We start from the raw sequence: 23,579 nt of genomic DNA on the forward strand, positions 1-23,579 counted from the left end.
GTGTTTTCTTCATGCAATGATCCATAGAACAAATTATTTTTAGTACTGAATGAAGAAAGACAAATCCTAAATCAATAATTGTAAAATAATTATTTAAAATTATAGCATAACTCTATTGCAGTGTAGATCCTTTCCCAGTGACTTTTGCATCTGCAAGAATATAGAATTCATTCTGTGTTCTTCATATACAAAGTTTTAGAACTGCTTCTCCAGTGCAAAGCTAAAATCACCCCTTACTTTGATATTTATGTTTTCATCCTTGTACTACTAAGTTCAGTGTAGTAGTTAAAGCAGACTTAAAAGACAAGAAGAAATTTTTTAAGAGTTTTGTTGTTGTTAGAGATTATTTTATTAGCATGGTTGTTTTTTCAGTGTGGTCATTATTTTTTTCTAAATTTGTGAAAGTAGACCTAAGCAATTAATTTACTTTGCAACTTTCCCTTTTAGATGTAATAAAGCTGGCAGAGCTTTTTCGAACTCTCTTGGCAGGGAGAGTGTGCCAGAGCTGGCCAGCAAAAGAATAGGGCAGTGCAGGTTGGCAGCTGATGGAAGCTGAACTCAGAACAAGATGTGCTGTGCCTAGCTTAGGTTACTGGTAGGTTTCTTACGGTCTGGCTATACCCAGATAACCTTCCTCAGTCCTTAGAAAGGCTCCAGGCGCCACAGCACTTCGTGGCCTCCTCTGGAACTTCTGCAGTAGCTGCTTGTCTCTGTTGTACTGAGGAGTCCAGAACTGGACACAGCATTCTAGTTGTGGCCTCCCTAGGACCAAGAGGGGCAGGATCACCTCCCTATCGACCTGCTGGCCACACTCTTCCCCATGCGCTCCAGGACACTGCTGGCCCTCCTGGCCACAAGGGCACTGCCAGCTCATGGTCAACTTTTCACCCACCAGTACTCCCAAATCCATCTCCACAAAGCTGCTCTCCAATAGGTCAGCCTCCAACCTGTGCTGGTACTTGGGTTTATTCCTCCCTAGGTGCAGGACCCTACATTTGCCTCATAAAGTTTCCCTGGCCAACTCTCCAGCATATCAAGGTCTCAATGAATGGCAGCACAGCCTTCAGATTTGTCAGCCACTCCCCTGTTTTTGTTCTTTCTGTGTAATTCTTCTAGCACTTCAGTGATGTTTAGAGCTTTGTTAAGTAATGCTGCTTCTGAATCTGCCTGAAGGACATTATTGATTCTCAAAGCCAGGCACAAGACTTTTTGGATACTTCAGATGCTGGATGCAAGCCTTCTACATGTGGCAACTTGAGGAGCTTATTTTGATTGTTTTAAGCAGCGCAGGGGGTATTATCTGAAACACTAGTATAATGAAAAAGCTATTAAACTAAGACTATTGTTAAAATTAAGGTATACCTTCCATAGACATTGACAAGTAGAAACTCCTGATTCAGTTTAGTCGATTGAGTCGCATAGTGGTTATTCTGCTGAATATCTCAAGTGAATATAGTCACCCTGAGTGGTGGGCTTTTATTTATGGAGCTCGGATTTGTTCAAAGGTTCATAAAAATTCATGTAACTAAATATCTCTCTGTTGATTACAGATCTGAGGAAGCTCAGCTGTAATTGTTCAAGCAAGACACCAAACAGAATTATCTTAGGAAATTGTGAAATATCTGTTTGATAGTGAAAGTTAAAATAACATTTTTTGTATTAATTCTGTTTACAATCTATTTCTATTTTTAATAGCTCATTTTCTAATTACTTTGATTTTTTTAATATATCTATAAGCTTTTGATGACTTCTTAGCTCAATCCATAATTATGCTTTTCTTAGGGGGTTCTTCTCTGTATCATTGGGAAAGACTCCTGATATCTTGGAATGTCTTTTCTAATTTTTTTTTTCCTTTGTAGTCCTTGGATTTCGATTCTTAATACTATTACCTGCATAGAAAGTAATGACATTATAGGAGTGTCTCTCTTTAGGTGCCTAGAACAAAAATATGTATATGGAGAGACCTATACGAAAAGAAATCATGTATGTCCCAGCAATTGCTACCGCTATAATGGTCTTTTTTGAGGGGGGAGGGGGTGTTAAGGTATTTCATAGTTTGGGATGAAGAGTACAGCTGAAAATCTGTACAGTACCATTTAAGAATGTTGAGGAATGCTGAATATTTTTAGATAGAGAAAGCTAAAAAGAATACTGTCAGCAAGTGGATTAAACCAGAAGGGAAATATAGGTAGGTGGATTTTAACTTTGTGTGCTTATGCAGAATTTAACCCTATGTTATTCATTGATTCTAAATTCCTTTCTTTCTAAAAAAATCTCAATTTTTAAAAATGATCTGAAGGATAGATATTAAAAAAAGGACACAGAAAACCTGGTAAGACCATTGTTTAACACACATCGGTTTTTTGAAATGGTTGTGATTACTTGTGACCTGTCAGAGTAACCAAGATGTACTCTTCAGATGTATTTTAATGTGAAATTTTGGTGCTGCACTTCTGAACATATAATTCACAAAGACAATAAATGCTCTGAGCCTTTTTTCTGCATCCATTCCTGAGATGATAACATTTAAATGCACTATTTGAGAGAAGTATTTTGGGCCCGTTTAGCCACCAGGACACATTAACGTAAGTTTGCTTTACATACATGCTATATTTTTAGCAAAATATTAATCATTATAAAAAACTAATTTTGCACAGAGGTGTCAGATTTAAACATGCTATGTGAATAATAATCCTTGTGCTGAAACTAAGTACCAGATTTTCAAAATCTTCTGTTTGAATTGGGATGTTTATTGTTGGAAGGGGAATATGTGTACGTATGCATGTGTAAATGTATAAGTAATAAAGCAGCCTGGCTTCCTCATTTGAATGAACTGAGCATGTTTCATTTGGTAGATAGCTAGACCTTGTGGATCAATTACTAATGACCTACTAGAAAGTGTGGTTTTGATTCTGGATGTGAGAAACATTCTGGCAAATATGAGGTAGCCAATCCCTTATGCCATTTTGTGAAAAAGCATAAAATTTGCCTTCTGTGCTATGTATGTACAGAAGCAATTTGTCTCATGACTTATTTATTAAGCCCACTAAGATGTCTGATCAGGAACATTGTACTTAGGATGAGGAGTACAGCAGTTTCCAGGAACCTCTTCTAGGCTCTCCAAAGTCAACAGGAATTTAGGTAACTTACAGACCATTTGATTACATGCCTTCCAATGACGTAAGAAAGTAATTTCCATCTCTTAGTTAGAGGCAACTGTGCTAAAGGCTTAAGATGTCAATCTCCCATCATGACTTGAAAATGGTTTTAAATCATTTTTACTTAATGAGATGCTGTGGCACAGGAAATTGGCTTTTTGGCGTAGTGAGACAAAAAGAGAATCTTTTTTGTCTACCATGTTTTTCTGTTTTTTGATTGTGCACATGATATTTTGTGTACTACACACTATAGAAAAAATATCAGGTCAAAAATTCTGGTAAGTCGTCATTCCCAGAGGCTGTATTTTGCTACTCAAAAGTCATAGTCCTGTCAGTTCTTTTGTAAGATTTAAGTGACTCCAGTATTTAACCATTTTCAATTTGGGTTCTTAAATTAAACAATTGCAACAATTTGCTTGTAAATAAAGTTGATTTCCTTTCTCCAAGGAATGCTTCCAGCGCTACCACTGATGCCACTTTACCACTGTTTATTGCTTCCCTTTTACTCCCATGTTAATGTATCCCCAGCAGAGTAGTTATACAGTTCTCAGATTTGTTCTTTTGCCTATTAAGGCATTTTTAAAACATGACTAGTTTCCTTTTTCTTTGCATTCACCAACATTTAGAAAATTAACTTCTCTCATTTTGTTTCTTTCCTTTAGGGAGTCTCTGATCCAATTTGTCGTTGTGTGTAATCTGTCTGTTTCAAATGCCTTTCTGTTTTTTTTCATCTGGTGTTGCATAAACATAACTGTTTAACACACACAAGTGTCGTGTAAACATACCAATACCTATCTATATAAGTACCTATCATATTTACTTTTATGCTTTTAAAGTGGGGCATTACAAATATCAAGTTTATTTGAAGTTGAAGATTGATTCTATGTCTTACATTCATGTACAACCTGCTAGAAATAGATGACGTAATTCCTAGTGAAAATAACTAAAGAATTTTTCACACAAAGTGGAGAGGTAGTAAAACTGTAAAGGAGTTCTGTATTTGGAGAACCTTGCAGTATACTGATGAAGTATTTGCATTAGATTTTAACTCTGAATAATTATAAAAAATTTGGAAATGACGAATAGGTATAACATATGTGACATTGACTGAAGTTTGTTCTTCTCTGTGAAGAGGACTCAAATCTACAGGAAGGTTTGATCACTCTTTTATTACACTCTCTTTTTATTGCTAACATCATTCTTCATTCAGATGAGAAGTAGGATCTTGAAATTAATGCATGGTTATTACAGCCAGATTGACTGAAATCAGCAGAGTGTGTGCATACATGCCCTTCAAATTGTGCACTTCTCCCTTCATTTACGTTCCTCACTTTCTGGAGTGGAAATGTACATTGCCAAGCACACAGGCATGCACAAATACCTCTATATCTTCCAAATTAGTGAAGTTTCTATTAAGTAGATTACATAATTGTGAGTATGTAAAATGTACATGAAATCCTCTCCTAATTTCTGTTACTTTTTCTGTTACTTTCTGTTGGTTTTATGTCCAAACTTAATTGTTATTCACAGCATGTCGTCAGAGCCTGTTCATTGTCTGGAGTGTTTGATATCCATCATAGTTTGAACCTAGGCAAAGAACTGTAATGAAGTAATCGTCATAAATGTGATTTTGAAACATTATTATTATTATGAAATAGAAATGTTTTTACTGCATCTGTGTCTTTGTGACTTCCGGTGTTTTCTGCTTTTCATGTTTTTACCTCCTAAATCTCATTATATCACAGCTTAAGATATTATTGCTTTAAAATATTAGTTTTCTTAGAAGAAATTGTCACAGCTAAGGTCACGGGAGGTTGACATCTTCTGTGTCCATAAGCATAACCCATTATACTGAGAACTGCAGAGAAATTTCTCTCTAGGTTGCCTATAAGGATTTCTTCTGCTGACAGGTGACTGTGTTATCAAGTATGTATTCCATTATGATGTGTCAATGTTTTTTTTAAAAAATCACTCATAAAATAACATTATCTGCTATGAAAATGGCAAGATTAAATTTTCATGCCTGTGTTTAACTCAACATTCTTCTGTTCTCATCTTCTAAATTGAATTAGTACTGAAGGTATATTTTTTCTTGAATTGCCTTTCTTCATATAGAATTCTTTTTGAAATCTGTGAGAAGTGTATGTAAAAAGGGAAGGAGAAAAGACCATTGCTTTTCTCAGTAGATTTTGAAACTTTGTAGCACTGCCACTTTGATTGGTATTTGATATGTATCTTCAAATGGAAATATTTTAAGCTGTTGTAAATTTATTCTTTTCTTTGTAAACCCACACAGCATTTGAGAAATCTGATATTATCTATATATTTTTTTTTTCAGTCACGCTGGTTACTATTATTCTGTATTCTGGGTGTTCTAAATAATCTAGATTTCTTCATGACTGATGTAACACTTCTGTGATCTGACTGACAGCATTTGCAGGCTAATTACAAGAATCAAATGCACTGGAGCTTTACAGTACTTTGAAAGTTTGGCCCTTCTTACCGAATAGTGCATTTGCTAAGTTCAGACCTGCACTGTTTCGGTTAGACAGACATACAGACAGACATAAATAAATTGGCTTTCCAGTACCAATTGGCATATCTAGTATCTGTAGCTTGCAGAGTGACCACAGGTAAAAGAAACTATATGTGCTCATGGTGCATACATTGAATTCATGCAGTGTTTCTTTAGCTTAATTCAACAGTGTACAACTTTGTCTTCAAAAATATTGCAGTGGAGATAAGAACTGTATGTAGATGTGGTGGATTGACCTTGGCCAGATGTCAGACCCTCACCCAGCCATATTTTTTGCTCTCCCTCTTCAGGACAAGAAGAGAATATAAGATGAAAAAGTTTGTGAGTTGAAATAAAGGTGGAGAGCTCCTTTGCCAGTTACTGGCACTGGCAAAACAGTCATAACTTGGGGAAAATTAATTTACTTTATTGACATTTTAAAGCAGAATAGGATGGCAAAAAATATGCTGCCCCACCTGCCTATCCTCGGGCTCAACATCTTCATTCCCAGCTCCTGTATCTTATCTTCCATGAGTTGTGCAGGGGGCATGAGGCATGGCAGTCTGTCCATGACAGTTCCTCCCTGCCATTCCTTTCTTCTCACACTCTTTCTGTGCTGCTGTGTGGGTCCTCTCCATGATCTTTAGCCCTTCAGGATAAATCTGCTCCAGCATGGGACTTAAGTGAACATTATTTCTTCTAAGGAGAATCTGCTGCAGTGTGAGCTCTCTGCAATTGAACATTTCTTCAGCAAATATCCAGCTTGCTCTGGAGTGGTCAATTCCATGGGCTTCAGGGAATTGCCTCCTTTATTATGGTTTTTGCTCTCCATGGGTTCGTCTCTGCCCTGTGCCTGGAGCACCTCCTCCCTCTTATTCTCCGACCTTAGAATTTCCAGGGTTTTTTCTTGTATTTTTTCTTTTACTCTTCACTACCTGGGCCATGTTTTGCCCTTTCTTAACTGTGCTTTCACAGAAGCACCACCTGCTTCACTGGTGGACTCAGCTGTGTCCTGCAGTGGGTACATTGCAGAGCAACCCTGACTGCTTCTTGCTCACCCCATCCCTGCAGCCATTTCCAGAGCCAAAACTTTGTCACCAACACCCAGTGTAATAAGATGAAGAGAAAGAGCATAAGGGATAAAAAAACAGATCCACAAAGGCAGAAATTTATTTTGGGGTTTCTTTGTGTTCCTTACTGTGGTTAACTTTATTTCTTTTAGTATCAGTTCAACAACAATGAGGTTAATTTGTGATTGTCACTTCTCCAAACTGTTTCAATAAAGCACTTTTGTGAATGACATACTGAAGGTATTGTGAGGAGGATGTGGAGTGGCTTTTTATCACTAAAAACACATAAAGGGAAATCAAGCTTGTATTTTTAAGCATTCGAAAGAAGGAAGGGGGCAAAGAACAGTGCAGATGAATGGGGTTTTGATGTGTATGTAATGTATAGTGTTTAGTATTGCTGAAAATACTTTTCTTACATTAGGGAACTCATTATATACTTTGCCTTGTCACCCATCATTTTTGAGTAATCTAATTTTCAAGGTTCTGCAAAAGTTGGGAGTTTTTTCCTCTTACTGGTTTACTGAACAGCTTTGTTTAGATTAAAACTATGGTTGAAATGATGGGAAGGTCTTCTGTCTGAAATTGTATCTTCTTTGTACGAATGGGTTATGTTCCTTTCTAAAAAAAGTCAGTTTGCAAGGTCTTGCATATCTCTGCTTTCAGGTAGTGACAAGTACTGCTTGATTGGCTATTTATTTATTAAATCATCAGGCACATAATTTTTAAATAGTGAAATGTTTTAGTGTCTTTGTTCCTGGGTGACAAGTTGAAGGCCTTTATTGTGTTGTGCAAGAGCTAACATGTGCATTTAATTTTCCACTACTAGTGGACATCACCTGGCTGCCTGGGCTACTCTGGTATTTGGTGGCTATTATTTTTCATATTTTCACCATGAGATATCCTCTTGAGTCTTTGTGTACTTTCTCATGTAGTTTAGTATCTTCCATTGATCAGTGTCAGTGCCTTGAAGAAATCTTGGATACTTCTACATAAGCTATAATATCACCTTGGCTGAAGCTTAACAGGAATCTTAAGAAATATATTTAATTTGTAATTTAATTATCTATTCAGAAAAAAGATACTTCTCAATTTTATGAACTTAGAGTAAACAATTGATTTTGAATGGTCAAGGCTTAATGGGTCCAGACTTTTTTTTAAACAAATTATTACAATTAAAAATATGAGGAATTCTTAGTTAATAATGAATGAAAATTCAGTTTCATTGCAGTTTTAAAAATAGCGTATTAAAAAATCTTTTTGTCTGAACCAGAGTTATGTTTCTTTTCATAGTGATGTAATAATATAATTTTTCTAAAATGGCATTATTTTGGGTTTTTTGTGGTCTTTGACAGTATAGAAAACTATGGTAATTTAAAATGGAATTATAACAATTTTTAAAATTATGTACTAAAGTTAACCTTATATTTTATTATTTCAGTTGTTCATGGTGGACAATGGAGCAGATGACTGGAGAATAGCCATGACTTATGAGCGTATTTTCTTTATCTGCTTGGAAATACTGGTGTGTGCTATACATCCCATACCTGGGAATTACACATTCACATGGACAGCCCGGCTCGCCTTTTCTTACGCTCCATCCACAACAACAGCTGATGTGGATATTATTTTATCTATACCAATGTTCTTAAGACTATATCTTATTGCCAGAGTTATGCTTTTGCATAGCAAACTTTTCACTGATGCCTCATCTAGAAGCATTGGAGCATTAAATAAGATAAACTTCAATACCCGTTTTGTTATGAAGACTCTAATGACAATATGTCCAGGAACTGTACTGTTGGTTTTTAGTATCTCCTTATGGATAATTGCTGCATGGACTGTCCGAGCTTGTGAAAGGTAAGGTTGATATTTTTGTTCTGTTCTTTCTGTTTGTCTTTCTATTTTTCACTCCTGTTTTGTCACCTAAATTTTGAATTAAGGGGACCTAAACATTTGTTAGAATGGAGCTCCCTAGTCCCTAGGAGTGGTTTGCCTCCCAATCTGAAGGACTTCTGCAAAGAGATCTGTGCCCCACTGTTTACTGTAGTACTACAATTTGATTTCAGTGTGTTGATATATTTAACACAGTAGACAGATACCACAAAATGCCTCTAAGAGTAGTTGTTAATGTTCTGCATTTATACCAGTTTTCATTTATTTTCTTTGTAAGATAAATATAGTGAGGATAGGGTGGAAAAAATAGCCAGTGAAAATGCATGGGGGTGATGTGTAATTTGAGTTTTTTATGTTGAAAAATAGATAGAGTGCAAAATGCCATTGAGGAGTTGGCATGATCAGTAAAGGGGAACAGGAAAAACACTTACAGTAACATAACTTTTTCTTCCAGTGAAAATCAAAAGTGCATCTGAGAGTCAAATTTTCAGTTTCAGCTTGTTTTCCAAACCCTTTACCACAGACTTCAGTGTAGGTGCAGAATAAATGGCTATCAGTGCTGACAACCTGAAATTGAATTTCTCAAACATAGCTTTAACAAAAAAAGAAATGGGCTTCTGATTGGATAGGATTGCTTAGGAATATGAGATAGGTTAACTCTTAAGAAGACAATCAAAATGATTCTCTATACAAGACTTAATGCCTTGGTCAGCTCTTAGATCCTGGAAAGGATTTCTTCTTCCTTAAGGTGGAAAATCTTCAACATATTTAAGCATTTCTGCTCCTGTTTGTTGACCATTTTGTTTTTCCTATTCCTTTCCATGTCTGCCCATTTTAGAATCAGTTTAGGGGAGTTACTTGTGACAGCTGGATGATTCAAGTCAGCAGTTAAACACCATTATGCCTTTTTAAGTTACTCCTTTTCAACTTGTTATAAGGAAAAAATATCTGATCTTAAAATGACTGTAGAAATCACATTTTAATAGTTTTGTTAAAATTGCTTTGTATAAATATTTTTTCCTCATATTACAGCTAAACTAAGAGTTTAAGAATATTCTGAAAGTGCTATGTTAAGAATAACATATTACAATTTCAGAATAGTCCCCATAGTAGCAGCGGAGGAGTACCCTGGGTTTTGACTCACTCTGTAGTAGCTGTATTTTCATAAGCATGTTCTTATTTCAGATGTAACTGTCTTCTGCAATGTCACTCCTCTTTATTTCATATTATCCACTTCTCTTCCCACCAGTTTTCTTTCTATATAATTGCTTCTCAGGAATTCTTGAGTGTCTACACAGGCATTTCCCAAACTGTCGGTTGTGAAATGGCTCTGAATAACTTCAGCATCCATTGCTGTCATCATTACATATAACTGCTTGATGATGGTGGTGATGATGAAATAATCATTTTTTTACTAACGTTTTTATACATGTGTATTCAAAATAAACTGGTACAACTCAGTGAAAATTACTGAAAAATATTTCCTACTGTCTGATACATGTCATTAAAACTTTTTTTTTTGTTGTTAGAATACAGATTGCAGGACAAGAATCTATGGTATAGATCACCTCACCAATTTTCCAGTCAAGGGAGTGAAGACAAGAGCTCCCATAAAGTTTTGATTTTCTTAGTTTGCTTATTTATATTTAGAAAGTGACACACTTATGCATCACTGTTGTCTAGGGAAGATTATTTATTTGGTTAGGTATACTGAAGTCAGGGTTGCAAAAAGCTGAATTTTCTTCAACTCTTTGCTAAGTTCGTAATGGATTTTCCACATTTTAATTTGCAGTTGCTGTCCTTGAATTGACTGTAATAGTTTGGACAATAGGCTGAATAGCCACAGATTCCTCTAAACACAATACAATGCAACTAAAAGCAAGTTAAATATAGAAGTGAGTACTAGATTAATATATCTTTAGCATAATTGCCTTCTGTCACTGGATCCCAGTCCAAGATTAATCTTTAAAGAAAGGAAAAAAAGTTAATTTTACATTTCAGAAACATTAAAAGGAATATATTTTGGCTTTTGGAATCAGGTACTTATTCATGCTAGTTGCACAGTTTTGTGTGTTTTGCCTACAGTTTTTGCTTGAGGGAATATGTAAGTATTTTGCCAAACAAGTGATACTGACGCTGGATTCCAGGTACTAGTCAGCCCATCAAAACCATTTGGATCCATAGTCCATATAGAAGTATATGGTAAGAAAAAGTTCTCAAAAGAAAAGCTCAAAACTCCACACAGTGGAATGCTCTTAATATTCTACCATCTGAAGCTAAACATTCCTTTTTTTTTACATAGTTGCGGCAGATACAATAGCCATTTATCATGAGAAAGGACAAATATGGCCACTGAATAATTTTTGTTCTGTGTAGAAATCATAGTCCTCAGAAGATGTCTCACAAGGTCATTATGTCTTTGAATTGCTTAGATGTTAAAAGTTTAGTTTACATAAATAAGGTACACTTTTTCCCAGCTGATCTTGATTTTTTTTTCACAGTTTTAACTCAAGGGAACCTGTTTGTTTGTTTGTTTGTTTGTTTGTTTGTTTGTTTGTTTTTAAGTAGAATTTTTATGTACACAAAATGACCCTGAAAATAAATTCTATCATTAGGAGTGTTTTCTATTCTGCTTGACACTATATATGGAAAGATAATGAATTTTGATACATCTAACAGAAATTAGGAATTAGGCAGCAACCTGGTAGTTTTGGTTTGATAATGGGTGATTTATTTTAATAAAATTTGATGGTGTTAACTGTTTCTTTGCATCACTTCTGTTACATAGTAGCATTATGTAAGAGTTTGCATTATCAGTATTTCCTTTGTGTATTAAATTGTTTAACTGTCCATGCAAATTGGAACAAGATGATGGTGATAAGATGTAATAGATTAAAATATTAGGATTTTGGAATGGAGAGGAAAGATTCTCTTTCTGTTCCATGTTCTCAGTGAGAAGAGAAGTCACAGGAGGCTGTGTCTTTTATTGTGGAGCTGTGTGTGCTCAGCAAAAGCTGTTGCTGCTGAATGACAGCCTGATATTTTGACTGTTTTTCTATTCAGAGTTAGTTTTATATTATTGCAGACGATCCTGGGAATAGGAATGGAGATTGGAAGGCCCACATTTCATTGTGAGGAAGGTAACATGAAAGAGCGTCATTATCCATCTCTTAAAAGATAACCTGTAGAGACAGGTCATGGGTTGAGCCGGGCAAGTTGACTGTCTGAATAAAGACTTCACTGCATTGATGGTCATCTGACTGATCACTTGATATACACGGAACTAAGACAGGATGTCTTTCTCAGTGCCTTAATGACTATATAGTTAGCTCCCAGAATGCTAATTATAGCAAGTGACACTTCGAGTTGGTGAGCAAAGTATTTTCCATGATTGCAGTGGTGTAAGGTCATGTATGAGGGCAGAACGTGGTACAGATAATGGTGGTGGACAGTCAGCTGAGTATAAATGGGTTGCTAGGGTTGCAGAGTAATCTAGATGAGGGAATTAGAAAGGTAAAGGTGGGGAAAGCGTGAAGTGTTGCTGTATACATAATGTCTGTTTTGAGGGGAAGATTGCATTGCATAGGTTTCAACATCTGCCTTCTCATTGCCAGTAGCAGTATATTGCTGTCATGTGTAGGCTTCATAATGAAAATACGAATTTTTTATTAGGTCGAACTCCAAAGATGTTTGTGTTTATAACATCTCTGAGGCACAGGATCTAGAACACTTAGGAGTATGTTACTTTTATATTTGAGTTTTGAGCCCTAAAAGCAGATTAATTTTTTTGCAGTTTCCTATACATATGTTGCTACTGAAAATAGATTTGTGCATGGACATCAGTGGTTTATATCAGTTAAAAGAGAAAGTTTGGGTTCTCAAGAAAGTATGTATGTTTAGCATTAAGTCATTGAATAATTTGGCAAGTCTGCTTCTACTTTTCTGTAGAATGAGTGTCTCTTCTGTGAGAAGTGGGCTGCTTTTCTAGGTTGTGTGGAAGCTAGCCATTCTTTATGATCTCTTCTTTTTTTATGGAAAGGAAGAAAAAAAATTGTCTTCTGAATACACACATAGGTGTAATGTGCCCATGTACCAATCAGTATGAACCAGAAATGTCCACATTACACTGTTGTATGACCGGAAGAGATCACACCATGTGCCTGGCATTTCTGTGGATTTGCAGAGGAGAACTGAGAACAGAACTGGATTTTCTTCTTCCTTAGAGAGAACACTTTTGGCACCATTTGCTGTTCTATTTGTTAGTCTCTTTAACTTCTGGCAATGAAGTCAGTTCAGTTTGAGCAGTTTCTTTTAGTCAGCACTTCTCCCTTTTGTCAGTTCCTGCTGTTTTCTCTCCTTGTTTTAGCAAAAGCAGACTCAAACAAAAAACCCGTTTGAGCAGTTTCTTTTAGTCAGCACTTCTCCCTTTTGTCAGTTTCTGCTCAGTATTCTCTCCTTCTTTTAGCAAAAGCAGACTCAAACAAAAACCACACACAATCCCATCTGTGTGTGATGGCGACGTATTTTTCTGCTTTCTTCTCGTTCTTGTTTTCTACAAATAAATGTCTGCCTCATTTCTTGGAAATATACCATTATGAAGTTTCCAGTAAGCAGCTCACATATGACAACTGGGAGGCAAATGTTAAGGATTCATTTGATACAAGCTAGTGGATACACTGACACTTTAAGTTGTAATTCATGAAGGAAAAAATGTTTCTTAGCTATCTAATTTCCTCTCAGTATGTATTTCAGTTCTTGAAAGAATTGTCTTGAGGACCTTATCTGACATTGTACATTGCATGCATATTCAGAAGGCCACCTTCAAATGGAAATTGCTTTTTGCATTCTCTGCAGTGCCAGTGTGAAGATTCTTATTCTGAGTTTTAAAAAAAGCAACCAAAAAACCCCACAAAACCCCCAACAAACAAGCAAACAAAACCCACCATCAGCAAAGCAAGCCTGGGTATTTAATTTTAAGGCTATTTTTAGGCTCAGAAGGTCAGGAGCAATGACATATGAATTTTATTTTTTTTTTTTCCCCAGTCTCATGACTGTCAAGAGATCAAATAGTATTTGTGAATAGACAGTGCTGGCTGTTTATCATGGTTCTCTACCTTCCCTTGGCTCACAGCTCACTGCAACTAGAATGTGCTACTGGCAGTCAGGTTTCTTCAATGGTGCCAAACCAGGCATAAAAGGTAAATATTCAAAACAAGGATAAGCAATAATCACCTGTCATCATCCTGACTTGCACCTGTGCTGTGAATGAATGGTTCTCTGCCTATGAGGTAGCTTAACTTTAAATGTTGGATTACTGTTTTATAATATTTACATCTCAAAGCAATTAATAACAAAATACACATGAAACCAATAGCATTTTTGTTGCAAAAGTTATAAATAGACAATCAGATTCATTATTTTATCACACAGTGAAGGCAACAAGGGCATCTATTTACAGGAGTACATTAGTGAATGTCTGGTAGAGGCATAACCCAGATCCAAAAAAGAGCAATTGATCTAAATAAAACATTCCTTTTTTAGATGTATACAGAAGGATTAATAGCTAAATAGGTGTTCATTAATAGCTAAATGATGTGTTCTTTTGCGCTTGAAAACAAAACAGTTATGTGTATTTAAGGAAGGAAGCAGGTGCACCTGTTCTAATGCATGCAGAGTTTGCCATTCTTTTAAATTCATATTTTCCTTCCCTTTGAAAATGCTCTTTATGTGTTCTCAGCAAAAGAACTTCGGGAATACAAGTAAGACTACTCTTCAGTTTGTTTAGATTATTAGAATTATCCTTATAAATATGGAAAGTAGCAATAACGGATGAAGTGTTGCTGGATATAGTCATTACTTCACAAAAATATATCAAGCCAAAGGAGATCAATATTTCTGTAGTCCAAAAAGAGCAGACCCACCTTTGCAGAAAGGAGTGCAAAAGACAAAAAGTTAAAACCAAACCAACTTACAAACAAAAAAATCTACTTGGTTAATGAAAGAAAAAAATATCTGTCTTTCAGGTTAAGTAGAGCAAGGAAAATTTTCTTAGGTTAAATTCCCTTTTATTTACAAAGGCCTTATATGTATATCTGTTGTAGAATAGAATGAAGTGGAAAAGCTCATGTATCGTTAAAAAAGTTTGAGCAAAGTGAAAACTATTTCTCTAAACAGAAGAGTCTTAAAAGGATGAAAATAATTACAGGACAGTACTTACCTGCTTTCAAGGATGATTTTTTTTTTTTTTTAATTAATCTTGAAGCTATAAAACATAATTAAGAGAACAGTCTTTGTTCTAATCAGTAAGAACGGTTGTAGACACTATCTGAAAGAAAATTCTTTCAGATAAGAAAACGATTTTTGGATTTTTTTTTTTAAATCATTATTTCATTACTGGATCCAAAGTTACATATTCTGATCCTCATATTTTTAGATTTGATAATTGAAATTTTCCTTCCTCTTTTGACCATCATTTTAAACTATTCAGAATATTTTGCTTCAAAATGAGTAAAAACTATTTGCCATAATATGCCAAAAGCAATCTTTATAAAATAGGGTCATACTGAAGCAAAAATCAATTCCTTGTCACTTCAAAATAGAATTTGTTGTTCCAACAGTTTAACATCTCTGAAAAGTGCACCCTGAAGTGTGAAATTAAGCTTTTCTTCTGTTTGTTTGCTTCTTTGTTTCATTGTTTGTTTGTTTGTTTGTTTGTTTGTTTGTTAGGTTTGGGGGGGTAGGGGGTTGGGTTGGTTTTTGGTTTTGTTTGGTTTTTTTCATTGCTTCTTGGGCAAAATGAGGAGTGTAGACCATTATCACTTCACTGTGAACAAGCTTCCAATATGCTGACTGAACTCTAGCCTTAGATATTGAGGAGTGGCTTCTATTGGGAATTTACACTTCAGTCCTAAAAATTCAAATTTATGAGGTCAACATGAGGATATAGATAGTGTTGTGGAATTGTGCAGTTCAAGGGAATTAGTGGTTTTGTGGCGGGAAACATGAGGAGGCTTTTTCAATATTTTATATGTTTTTTATTTTCCTTTTCTGTGATTCTTACCCTGTTAATTTATTGTCTCAATAGCAGATTTTTCTTGCTTGGGTAGGTTTTTTTCTTGAAAAGTTCAAAATCAGCTATAGTTTTTACTACAACTGTTCTGGAGTGACATCACTTAGAAGCAGTAAGTATTGGTGTGTGTCATCATTTATACTTGTGTTCCCCAAAACCGTGACATTATACTAGTTCAGAGCTCGGCTGATCAATCTAGAACACTTCTGATTGAGAAAATAGAACATGAATCTACTAGCAGTATTTTTTTTTCTCTAAACCAGTTTGATATCCAATATTTCTTTTTAAGCCTTGTTGTATGATAAATGAAATCCAGTGACAAAATTCCTGTGGCTTTCCACAGGAGTGCTTCACTGAATTGAAGTATATAAATAGAGTATTGAAGGCATCAGTGCAATGTGAATTGGACAAATATCTTGGATTATTTAGGTTGCAAGCTTCTGGGCCAGGGGTTGTCTTTGAACTGTATTTGCACACTGCTCAGCACAGTGGTGTCCAAAAATAACACTTATATATGTGGTACTGCAGTACTAATAAATATAGCAATTTCTAGTGAGGAAAAAAGGGAGCTAAACAATTCTGAAGGCTAGTGGTGTTCAGATGCAGATGATGCCTTCATGTGTTGATAGAGCAGTTTAAGCTGAACTGTTCAGTTTTGATGGATGCTGACTGTGCTGACAGCTTGTGCTGAGAACACTGCCCAGGCAGGAATTACACCTTGCTAGCTGGCTGGTTTTCCCTATCTACTCCCTGTCTCAAGTGGAGAAGCCTGAGGCAAGAGCCTCTGTGGTCTCACTCGCAGAGGGGGAAGCATGTTCGTGCCAGTTTGGTGGTGGGACCTCCAAGTGCCATATCTGGTAAGGTCAGAGAAGCTGTGCTCCTGACAGGTGTGCGCAGGCACTGTGCTCAGCACTGTGCTGCAATCTCACCTCACTGGTGAGAAACAGCCTGGCACTGTATATAACTCTCTGTATTGTACTCCGTATACAGTGCTTGTGACACAGGGCTTAAGTGTATCTTCAGTTGCCAAGCAAAGTGTATCTTCAGCTGACAGCAAAAGAGACCAGTCCCTCATCACTGGGAAGGTGCAATGTAGGTAAGAAGTACTCCAAATGTTCCAGAATAGCAGGTATCCTAATAGGATGAGAACACATAGAAGCAGGGGATCGGTGCTGTGGGGCTACAGCTTGCTTTGAAACCTGCTGCAGAATCTGTCGAATTCTGTGGGTTTACATTAGCTTAAAATCTTTTCATGATGGGGCTAAAATTTTTGCATCTGCCTGTGTAATTGTGCAAATCATCCCAAGTTGTTGCCATGAGTCTTGGGTATAAACTTAAGTATCAGTATCAGGAATTGTACACAGACCTGAAATTCGGTTTTGCAATGTTTTGGGGTTTTTTTGTTAGTGGGGAGGGTTATTTTTAAAAAATTTATTTATTCCATGAATTAACTAAATATTTATGACTCGCAGAAGATTACTTAAAATGTGAAAATAGCAGTACAAACCAGCATATGCTGTCTTTAAAACAATAAAACCTAATCTAATACATATACAATAATTATTCAATCTGTAATTGCAGAATAGCAGATTTTTATTAATATTAGTGTTAATGTGGTCTGCTATGACAAACATGGTCAGCTGAAAGTGTAAAAAAAGTATTCACTTAATATGAAGTGAATGGCATTCATATTGCTAGTGTTCTAGACTTCAAGATTGTGTGTCCCAGGCGTAGGAGTGCAATGACGCATTGTTCAGGAGTGCTTATTTTGTTTGATGGCATTATAATGTAGGCCACTGGTCATGTTAAAGAATATCTTAATACTTATAAACTTGAGTAGATACAAATGTTGTTCCATAGCGTTTGTTTTGTCTCATTGGGCTGGCTGCATTAAAAATATCCTGAGTTGCTGGCAGTTTTGGAGTACAAGGCAGAAAGATTTTGAAAACCTGGGACGTGAAAGTTGTATGTAGGACTGGATAAATGAACTTAATTTTTCAAAGATCAGGATTTTCTATAAGACTGGAATACTAAAACTTGGCTTTTCCACACGCAGCTCTGCAATACCAGGGCTTTCACTTACTACAGCTGTGCTTCAGTTTTCTTGCCTGGAGTGCTATGATTCCTCTTTTGCAACAGTTTTTTTGTGTATCTTCAACAGGTACAAAGAGACCCTATAAGCAATGTATACACAGCTTGAAAGTGCAAAGCAATTTTCACTTACTAGGGAGTTAAATAGTCAAAATCTTAAGCTGGGATTTAGTGGTCTACTAGACTAAACATTAGCACACTAACTAGCTCACTAAGACACTAAAAGAGCTTTTGAGGGCCATGCAAGAGTGAGCTAGGCAGTAAAGGTCTCTTCTCCACAGCTCCTTTTGTGCTGCTGTATTCCCTCCTCTTGCCATGCTCCAGTGGTATTTTGTCCAGGTATGTTTTCTCCAGACATAGATATATGAGCTTCCCAGCCTCCAGTGAGACCAATCAGCTTGACTGGCCCTCAGATTTTTTTTTTTTTTTTTTTTTTTTTTTTTTTTTTTTTTCCCCCCTTCTTTAGGACTTTACCTTTCCACATTGAACTATAGATCATACCTCTCAAGAAGAGGGGATATAGTTCCTTTTAGTTAAAGAAAAATTAGTGATTATTACCCAAGGCATTGCTAATGGATGCATATCCATTTTAGAATATAATGAAACACTTGTATCTTGCTGCCTGAGCACAGCAGCTGAACTTTGATTTTATTTATTTTATCTTTAAATCCTTTTATCTTTGGTTGGGTGTTTCTTTCATAGGAAAACTCAAGAGCAGACTAGGAAAGATACAAAGGACTCAGTTTTAAAGTAGTGAGCTTCTGGTCATTGCACAGTAGAGCAAACAGTTAAACAGAAATGTGGCTAAAAATCTTTAAAAGTTTGGGACTCAGCTGTCAAAACCTATATGGTTCAACCTGTAACCTGGTGATCTCATAAGCTGTTAGCATCTGCCAAGAAAAATCCGTGTTCAGGAAGAAAGTGCTGACTGAATAACTCTTGATAAATTATTTTGGAGTTAACAGTTCTGTGATATGAAAGTGTAATTTTTTTTTAGTAAGACTTTAACCAGTGCCTAATTATGATCTGTAAAATTTATTATCTTTTTTAATAAACACAAGAGACACCTAGCAGGAGTACCTTGTCTTAGTTAACAGAAAGAACCATGAGCCAGTCTGTGTTTTAGTTGTCCCATATGGTCTGGATATTTTTTTAATGAAATAAAGCATCAAAGAGTCGAAATACATTGTTTCCTCAGCTGATGTATAAAAGTTAAATTGAAGAATTTTATGTAGAAGGAAGAAACAATATTTTAGTCCCGTTGTAATTTACTGGTGCTTGCAGAGAGAAGAGTATTTTGGCTGAGCCTGTTTTCCTTTTTTTGGCTGTCACCTCTCTAGTACATAGAGAGTAGATGGAAGACTTGAGTTCTAAAGGAGAGAAGCTCTTGATCAGCTCTGAAAAAAAGTACAGCGTAGTGTGGAAGATATTTTGGTTATAATCAGTTTTGCCAGCAGGGTCAGTTGCTTTGTTTTTAATTCAGTAGTTGTCTACAGTATGCCTGAGGGAGAAACTTGGCCATGGGTTTGTACCACCTACCTCATCAACTGCTGGGGGGTAGGAGAATGTGCAGTGTACTCTGCTGTTTGGAAATGCAGCTATCAAGCTTCAGGCTTGCTTTTGGTAGCTACAGAAGGATGACATTTATCTATAGTCCATGTTCTTCAGTCACTGCATTCTTTGCTGTTACTGAATAATATGGATATACCAGTGTATAGACGCTCTAGTTTAATTGACTTTACCGGAGAATTGTCCAGAATATATATATATGACCTTAGTGTCAGTTCAGGAGCTGGACTGTGCATTTTTTTGGGCAGGCAGTAGTACATGTGGAAAATAACTTTGCAAAATATTTGCATTAAGTAATTGCTTTCTAATAAAAACAATGTATATTTTCACTGCATTTCATAAAGAAGATACTTGATGTTCTAATTCTTTGGGTAAAAGGTGACCTCTTATTATTTTTTACTAACAAGAATGCAGTGGATGGAATTGGCAAAGCTTCTCACAGTCTGAAATCAGAGATACAACATTCCCTAAAATTGAACAGAGATTTCAGATCAAGTACTCATGCCCAAATGTCTTTTCTTTTTAACTCTGTTTTTAATCATTAATCTTTTCAGAAAATCATGATACACCTTCAGACTAATGAGTTTCTAAAATTGTAACCCTGACTGTTTAAACTTTGATGTTAAATTGCAGTCTTTCGCAGTAGATTCTTTTCAAGGTGTTCAAAGGCAAATTATATGTTACATTTAGTTAATTGAACACCTTGATACTTGTCAGCCCTCAGTAATAGTTTCTACATGAATTTTCTTCTTTTCTCAAGCCTACAAGGATTTAACAAAAAAAATGTGCATGATAATAATACTGCTTTTAGAGTGGTATTTGCTCCTTGCAAGCAGATCACATCAGTTCCCTTCCTTGTTTGTGTGCTGGGAGGCAGAAGACCTGCTGACTCAGTCAGTGTACCTCAGCAGGACACCACTGTCCTTCAGTGATTGTATTTCTGATGTTGTGGAGTATTTATCTTGATTTTTAGAAAATCACATCTAGCAGAGATAGTCGGCCAAGAAGCAGATGCTATGTCCTGATCTAGTATCTGCAGGAGACACAACAATTTGTACCAGAAACCGTACATTCTATCAGTTTATTTTCATTTTTTTTTCAAAAGAAAATAAAAATTTGGACTACAATTCTGCTAGTATGGTTTTAGTAGGATCAGCCCTAGCACTCTGCTGTTACTGAGGTAAGTGGCAGTAACATTTTTAGTAGAATAGAACACTGGAGTGAAGGTTTTAGTATACCAACAAAAGTATGCTAAATATATACAAATAACTTGTAAAGTCACAAAAGCAATAAACTGCTTTTTTTTTTTTTTTTTTTTAGTGGCAAAATGCATTATTTACTGACAAAGAAGGTGTTCTGTTTGTTGAAAATAGCATGAGCTAGAGAATCCAACCTACAATTCTGTTGTGACCTTGACCAAAGTCATTTGAGCTCTTTGTGTCGTGCATAGAATTTTGTTTACTGCTATTGCTTGGTGTGATGTCCCTATTCTGAATAACAAAATTTATTTGAACTTAGTAAGCAAAGGATTCTACTAAAGAGTGATTGCAGTGCTGGTGTTTTATATTGTTTCAAGTTATTGTAGAGGTAGAGATGCAATCTAGATATAGTCATTCTGAGAAACCACGGGAGAGGTATGCAAATAGAGGAAATGTTAAATCTGCATGTTTACATTTTTCTTTGTCATGCTTTTGGGAAGAATATTTAGAATACATAAGCCATTTCCTGCTGAAGTCCTTGTGATTGTATCACAGCTCCACACGTACTCCTCCAGTCAGGATTTCGGAATCTGGAGGACAAATTGGCTGAAGCTGTACATCATGGAAAAGAAAGACTATAGATCTCATGTGTTTTCCAGAGATCTTTAATCCGTATAGTTGGAATTGTTTTTCCTCTCCCCCTTTAAGGGAGTCACAAATTAATTTTTGGAACTCAAAAGATGCAGTTGAGAGAAAATCAAGGGGGTTTTCTTTAAAACATGAAAGATAATTTTTCTTTTAGTCACATAATTTTTTGAGTTCTCTGAAAGGTAACACGCAAATATAGTTGAATTCTTACAGGAAGATTTTTCTGTGCATCTATCCATCCATCTGTCTATTTACAACACAAGCTTGTTTATAAATTTTTTAAATGAAAGTATTGTAGCTTCAGAGATATAGCTTAGGTATAACATGGCCTGTACTCTACTCAAATGAGACAAACATCTACAGTTCAGTGTCTAGCTTTTCTTTTCTAAACCAAGTATGCTGAAATCTCAGACTTGTTTATTCTTTAATGTAATGGACTTTTTCTAATGGAATAAGGTGTCCTTGACCTGCAAAAAAGTTTTCATTTCTCATTTAAAATGAGGGAGTGAAAAACCACAAATCAAAAGGCTCTTTTTGTTACTTTTTGTGATGCTTCCAAATTATAATTTCAAATACTTTTTATGAAGAAGGACAGCTGAAAAAGTTAAAATACCAGAAAAGTTGTATCTCTCCAGTCACATTTAGAGTTCTTGTGATTTTTTTTTTTCAGCTGTATTGAGTTTTTCTTAAATTTGTAAAGTCTTGAAAGTCAAACAAGTGAATGGAGGAGGCTTAATAACTCTGTAAGGGCACCATTCTTTCTAGAGCTTGACCTGCTTGTGCATATTAGACTTTCTCTGTATTTGTCCCATCAGTGAACTTATCATCTCATCTCTAGGCCTAAAAGAGCACTGTAAATTAGATTTCAAGCTTGTTTAACATTTAATCTTCCAGCTTGTTGTTGCAATTTAGTGCTAGTTATGTTGACAGCCTTTATGAAGCATTCAACACTATGAAAAACAAATAATTAGTAACAATTAAAATTAAATCTAGTTTTCCTAGTAAGTATAGTTACAGACAGCAATCCCAAAGTTGAATGTTTCCACTGTGTACGTCCTTAGTTTAGCATGGCCCCTGATTATGTGCTTGCCTGTCTAAATCTTGACCAAGCAACTGAGTTGAAGCATGAAAGTCACATAGATAACTCACGTATGTACCATGGTATGATTCCCATAGAATTTGCCAGTGGTGTAAACAATAGGCACTAGATAACTTCTGGTTTATTACAGGACTCTTCCAACATGTTCTACATATAAACTCTAAGACACATGCTTCAAGTGTAGATAGTGCAAAAGGTTAAGTTCTGTTGCCGCTCCATCCAGAGTACTCCCCTCCATTAAAAACAGAGTGAAAACGTTTTTTTCCTAAAAAATGTCGTTTGCTCAAATTCCTTCAGAGCACCAAATTGCATTCTTTCTTCAGTTCTTTGTTGAAAGCAGTTAAAATGTAGTCAAAAAGTCTTGAATGAAGGCGGAGATATCAGGCAACAAAATGGTTTTGGTAAAAAAAAAAAAAATCTGTTACAAGTGTTCTGTCGTGTTCATAGTCTTTGAAGAAAATAGTGCGAGATCCTTTGTTTTTAGTAAATATTTGTCATTAAAATGAGGATGATCCCTACAAAAGTTCTGTTCTGAAAGCAAATGACAAACAAACTGAAAATGTAGTTTTTTCCCGACAAGCAAAAAGTCAGATTTTACTCTTTTTAATGACAAAAGAGGGGAGAAAAGTACAAGGTTCAGACTTCATATGATTTCACACTGATGGTGTAACGGAATTTGGTTACAATATGTCAAGGCCTAATATAGAGCAAAGAAAACCATAATTACATCTAGCATATTTAACATATTATTGTGAACGTCTCTTAAGCGTTTTCTTTTTGGTTGCATTTAGGTGGGCAACACATCTGTCTTCAAATGTGACACTGCAGAGGTCTGTATAAGCAAATGAGGATGATGTTCCTTTATTACCATCACCAGAGTAAAGTACTACATGTAGCTCTATTACAATTTTTCTAGCCTATCTGAAATTATGGTATTCTCTCCACTTGCATTTGCCTTGAGGACCTTGTGGCAGAATTCCATCCCATAGTTGGTCCATGTAAACTCACTCCATGGGAAGACATACGGTAACAGAGTCACAAGAATGTCTTCTGTGTAGATAACCTTTCTCAGTCCCTGTAATTGAATGTCTCTACATTAATCACAAAAATTTACTCCAAAGTATTTTCCTAGCCTTCTGATTGGTTTGACAAAGAGAACAAAATTTCAAAAGGGAGAAACCTGGGGTTTTTTTTCTCAAATACTGACAATCTCATGCTGAAGTTTCATACATAAAATGTGAAAAATATTTGCTACAAGTGCTTTCTTT

At 35.8% G+C, this 23,579-nt stretch overlaps 1 protein-coding gene across 4 annotated transcripts in view; it reads left to right on the plus strand.

The window, feature by feature from the left end:
• The window catches only part of KCNN2 (potassium calcium-activated channel subfamily N member 2), a 68,443-nt gene that overhangs the window by 11,759 nt on the left and 33,105 nt on the right, over positions 1-23,579 (plus strand). For 2 of the 4 annotated variants that reach the window (XM_040090000.2, XM_040090001.2), the window contains exon 3: positions 8,182-8,600. In XM_040090000.2, coding sequence (XP_039945934.2) covers positions 8,182-8,600 — 419 coding nt within the window. Of the gene's footprint in view, positions 1-8,181; positions 8,601-16,635; positions 16,802-23,102; positions 23,142-23,579 lie in introns of those variants that run through there. The other 2 variants (XM_040090003.2, XM_040090002.1) reach the window with 2 other exon arrangements.

Source organism: Hirundo rustica, chromosome Z (assembly GCF_015227805.2).
Source record: "Hirundo rustica isolate bHirRus1 chromosome Z, bHirRus1.pri.v3, whole genome shotgun sequence".
Classification (NCBI taxonomy): Eukaryota; Metazoa; Chordata; class Aves; order Passeriformes; family Hirundinidae; genus Hirundo; species Hirundo rustica.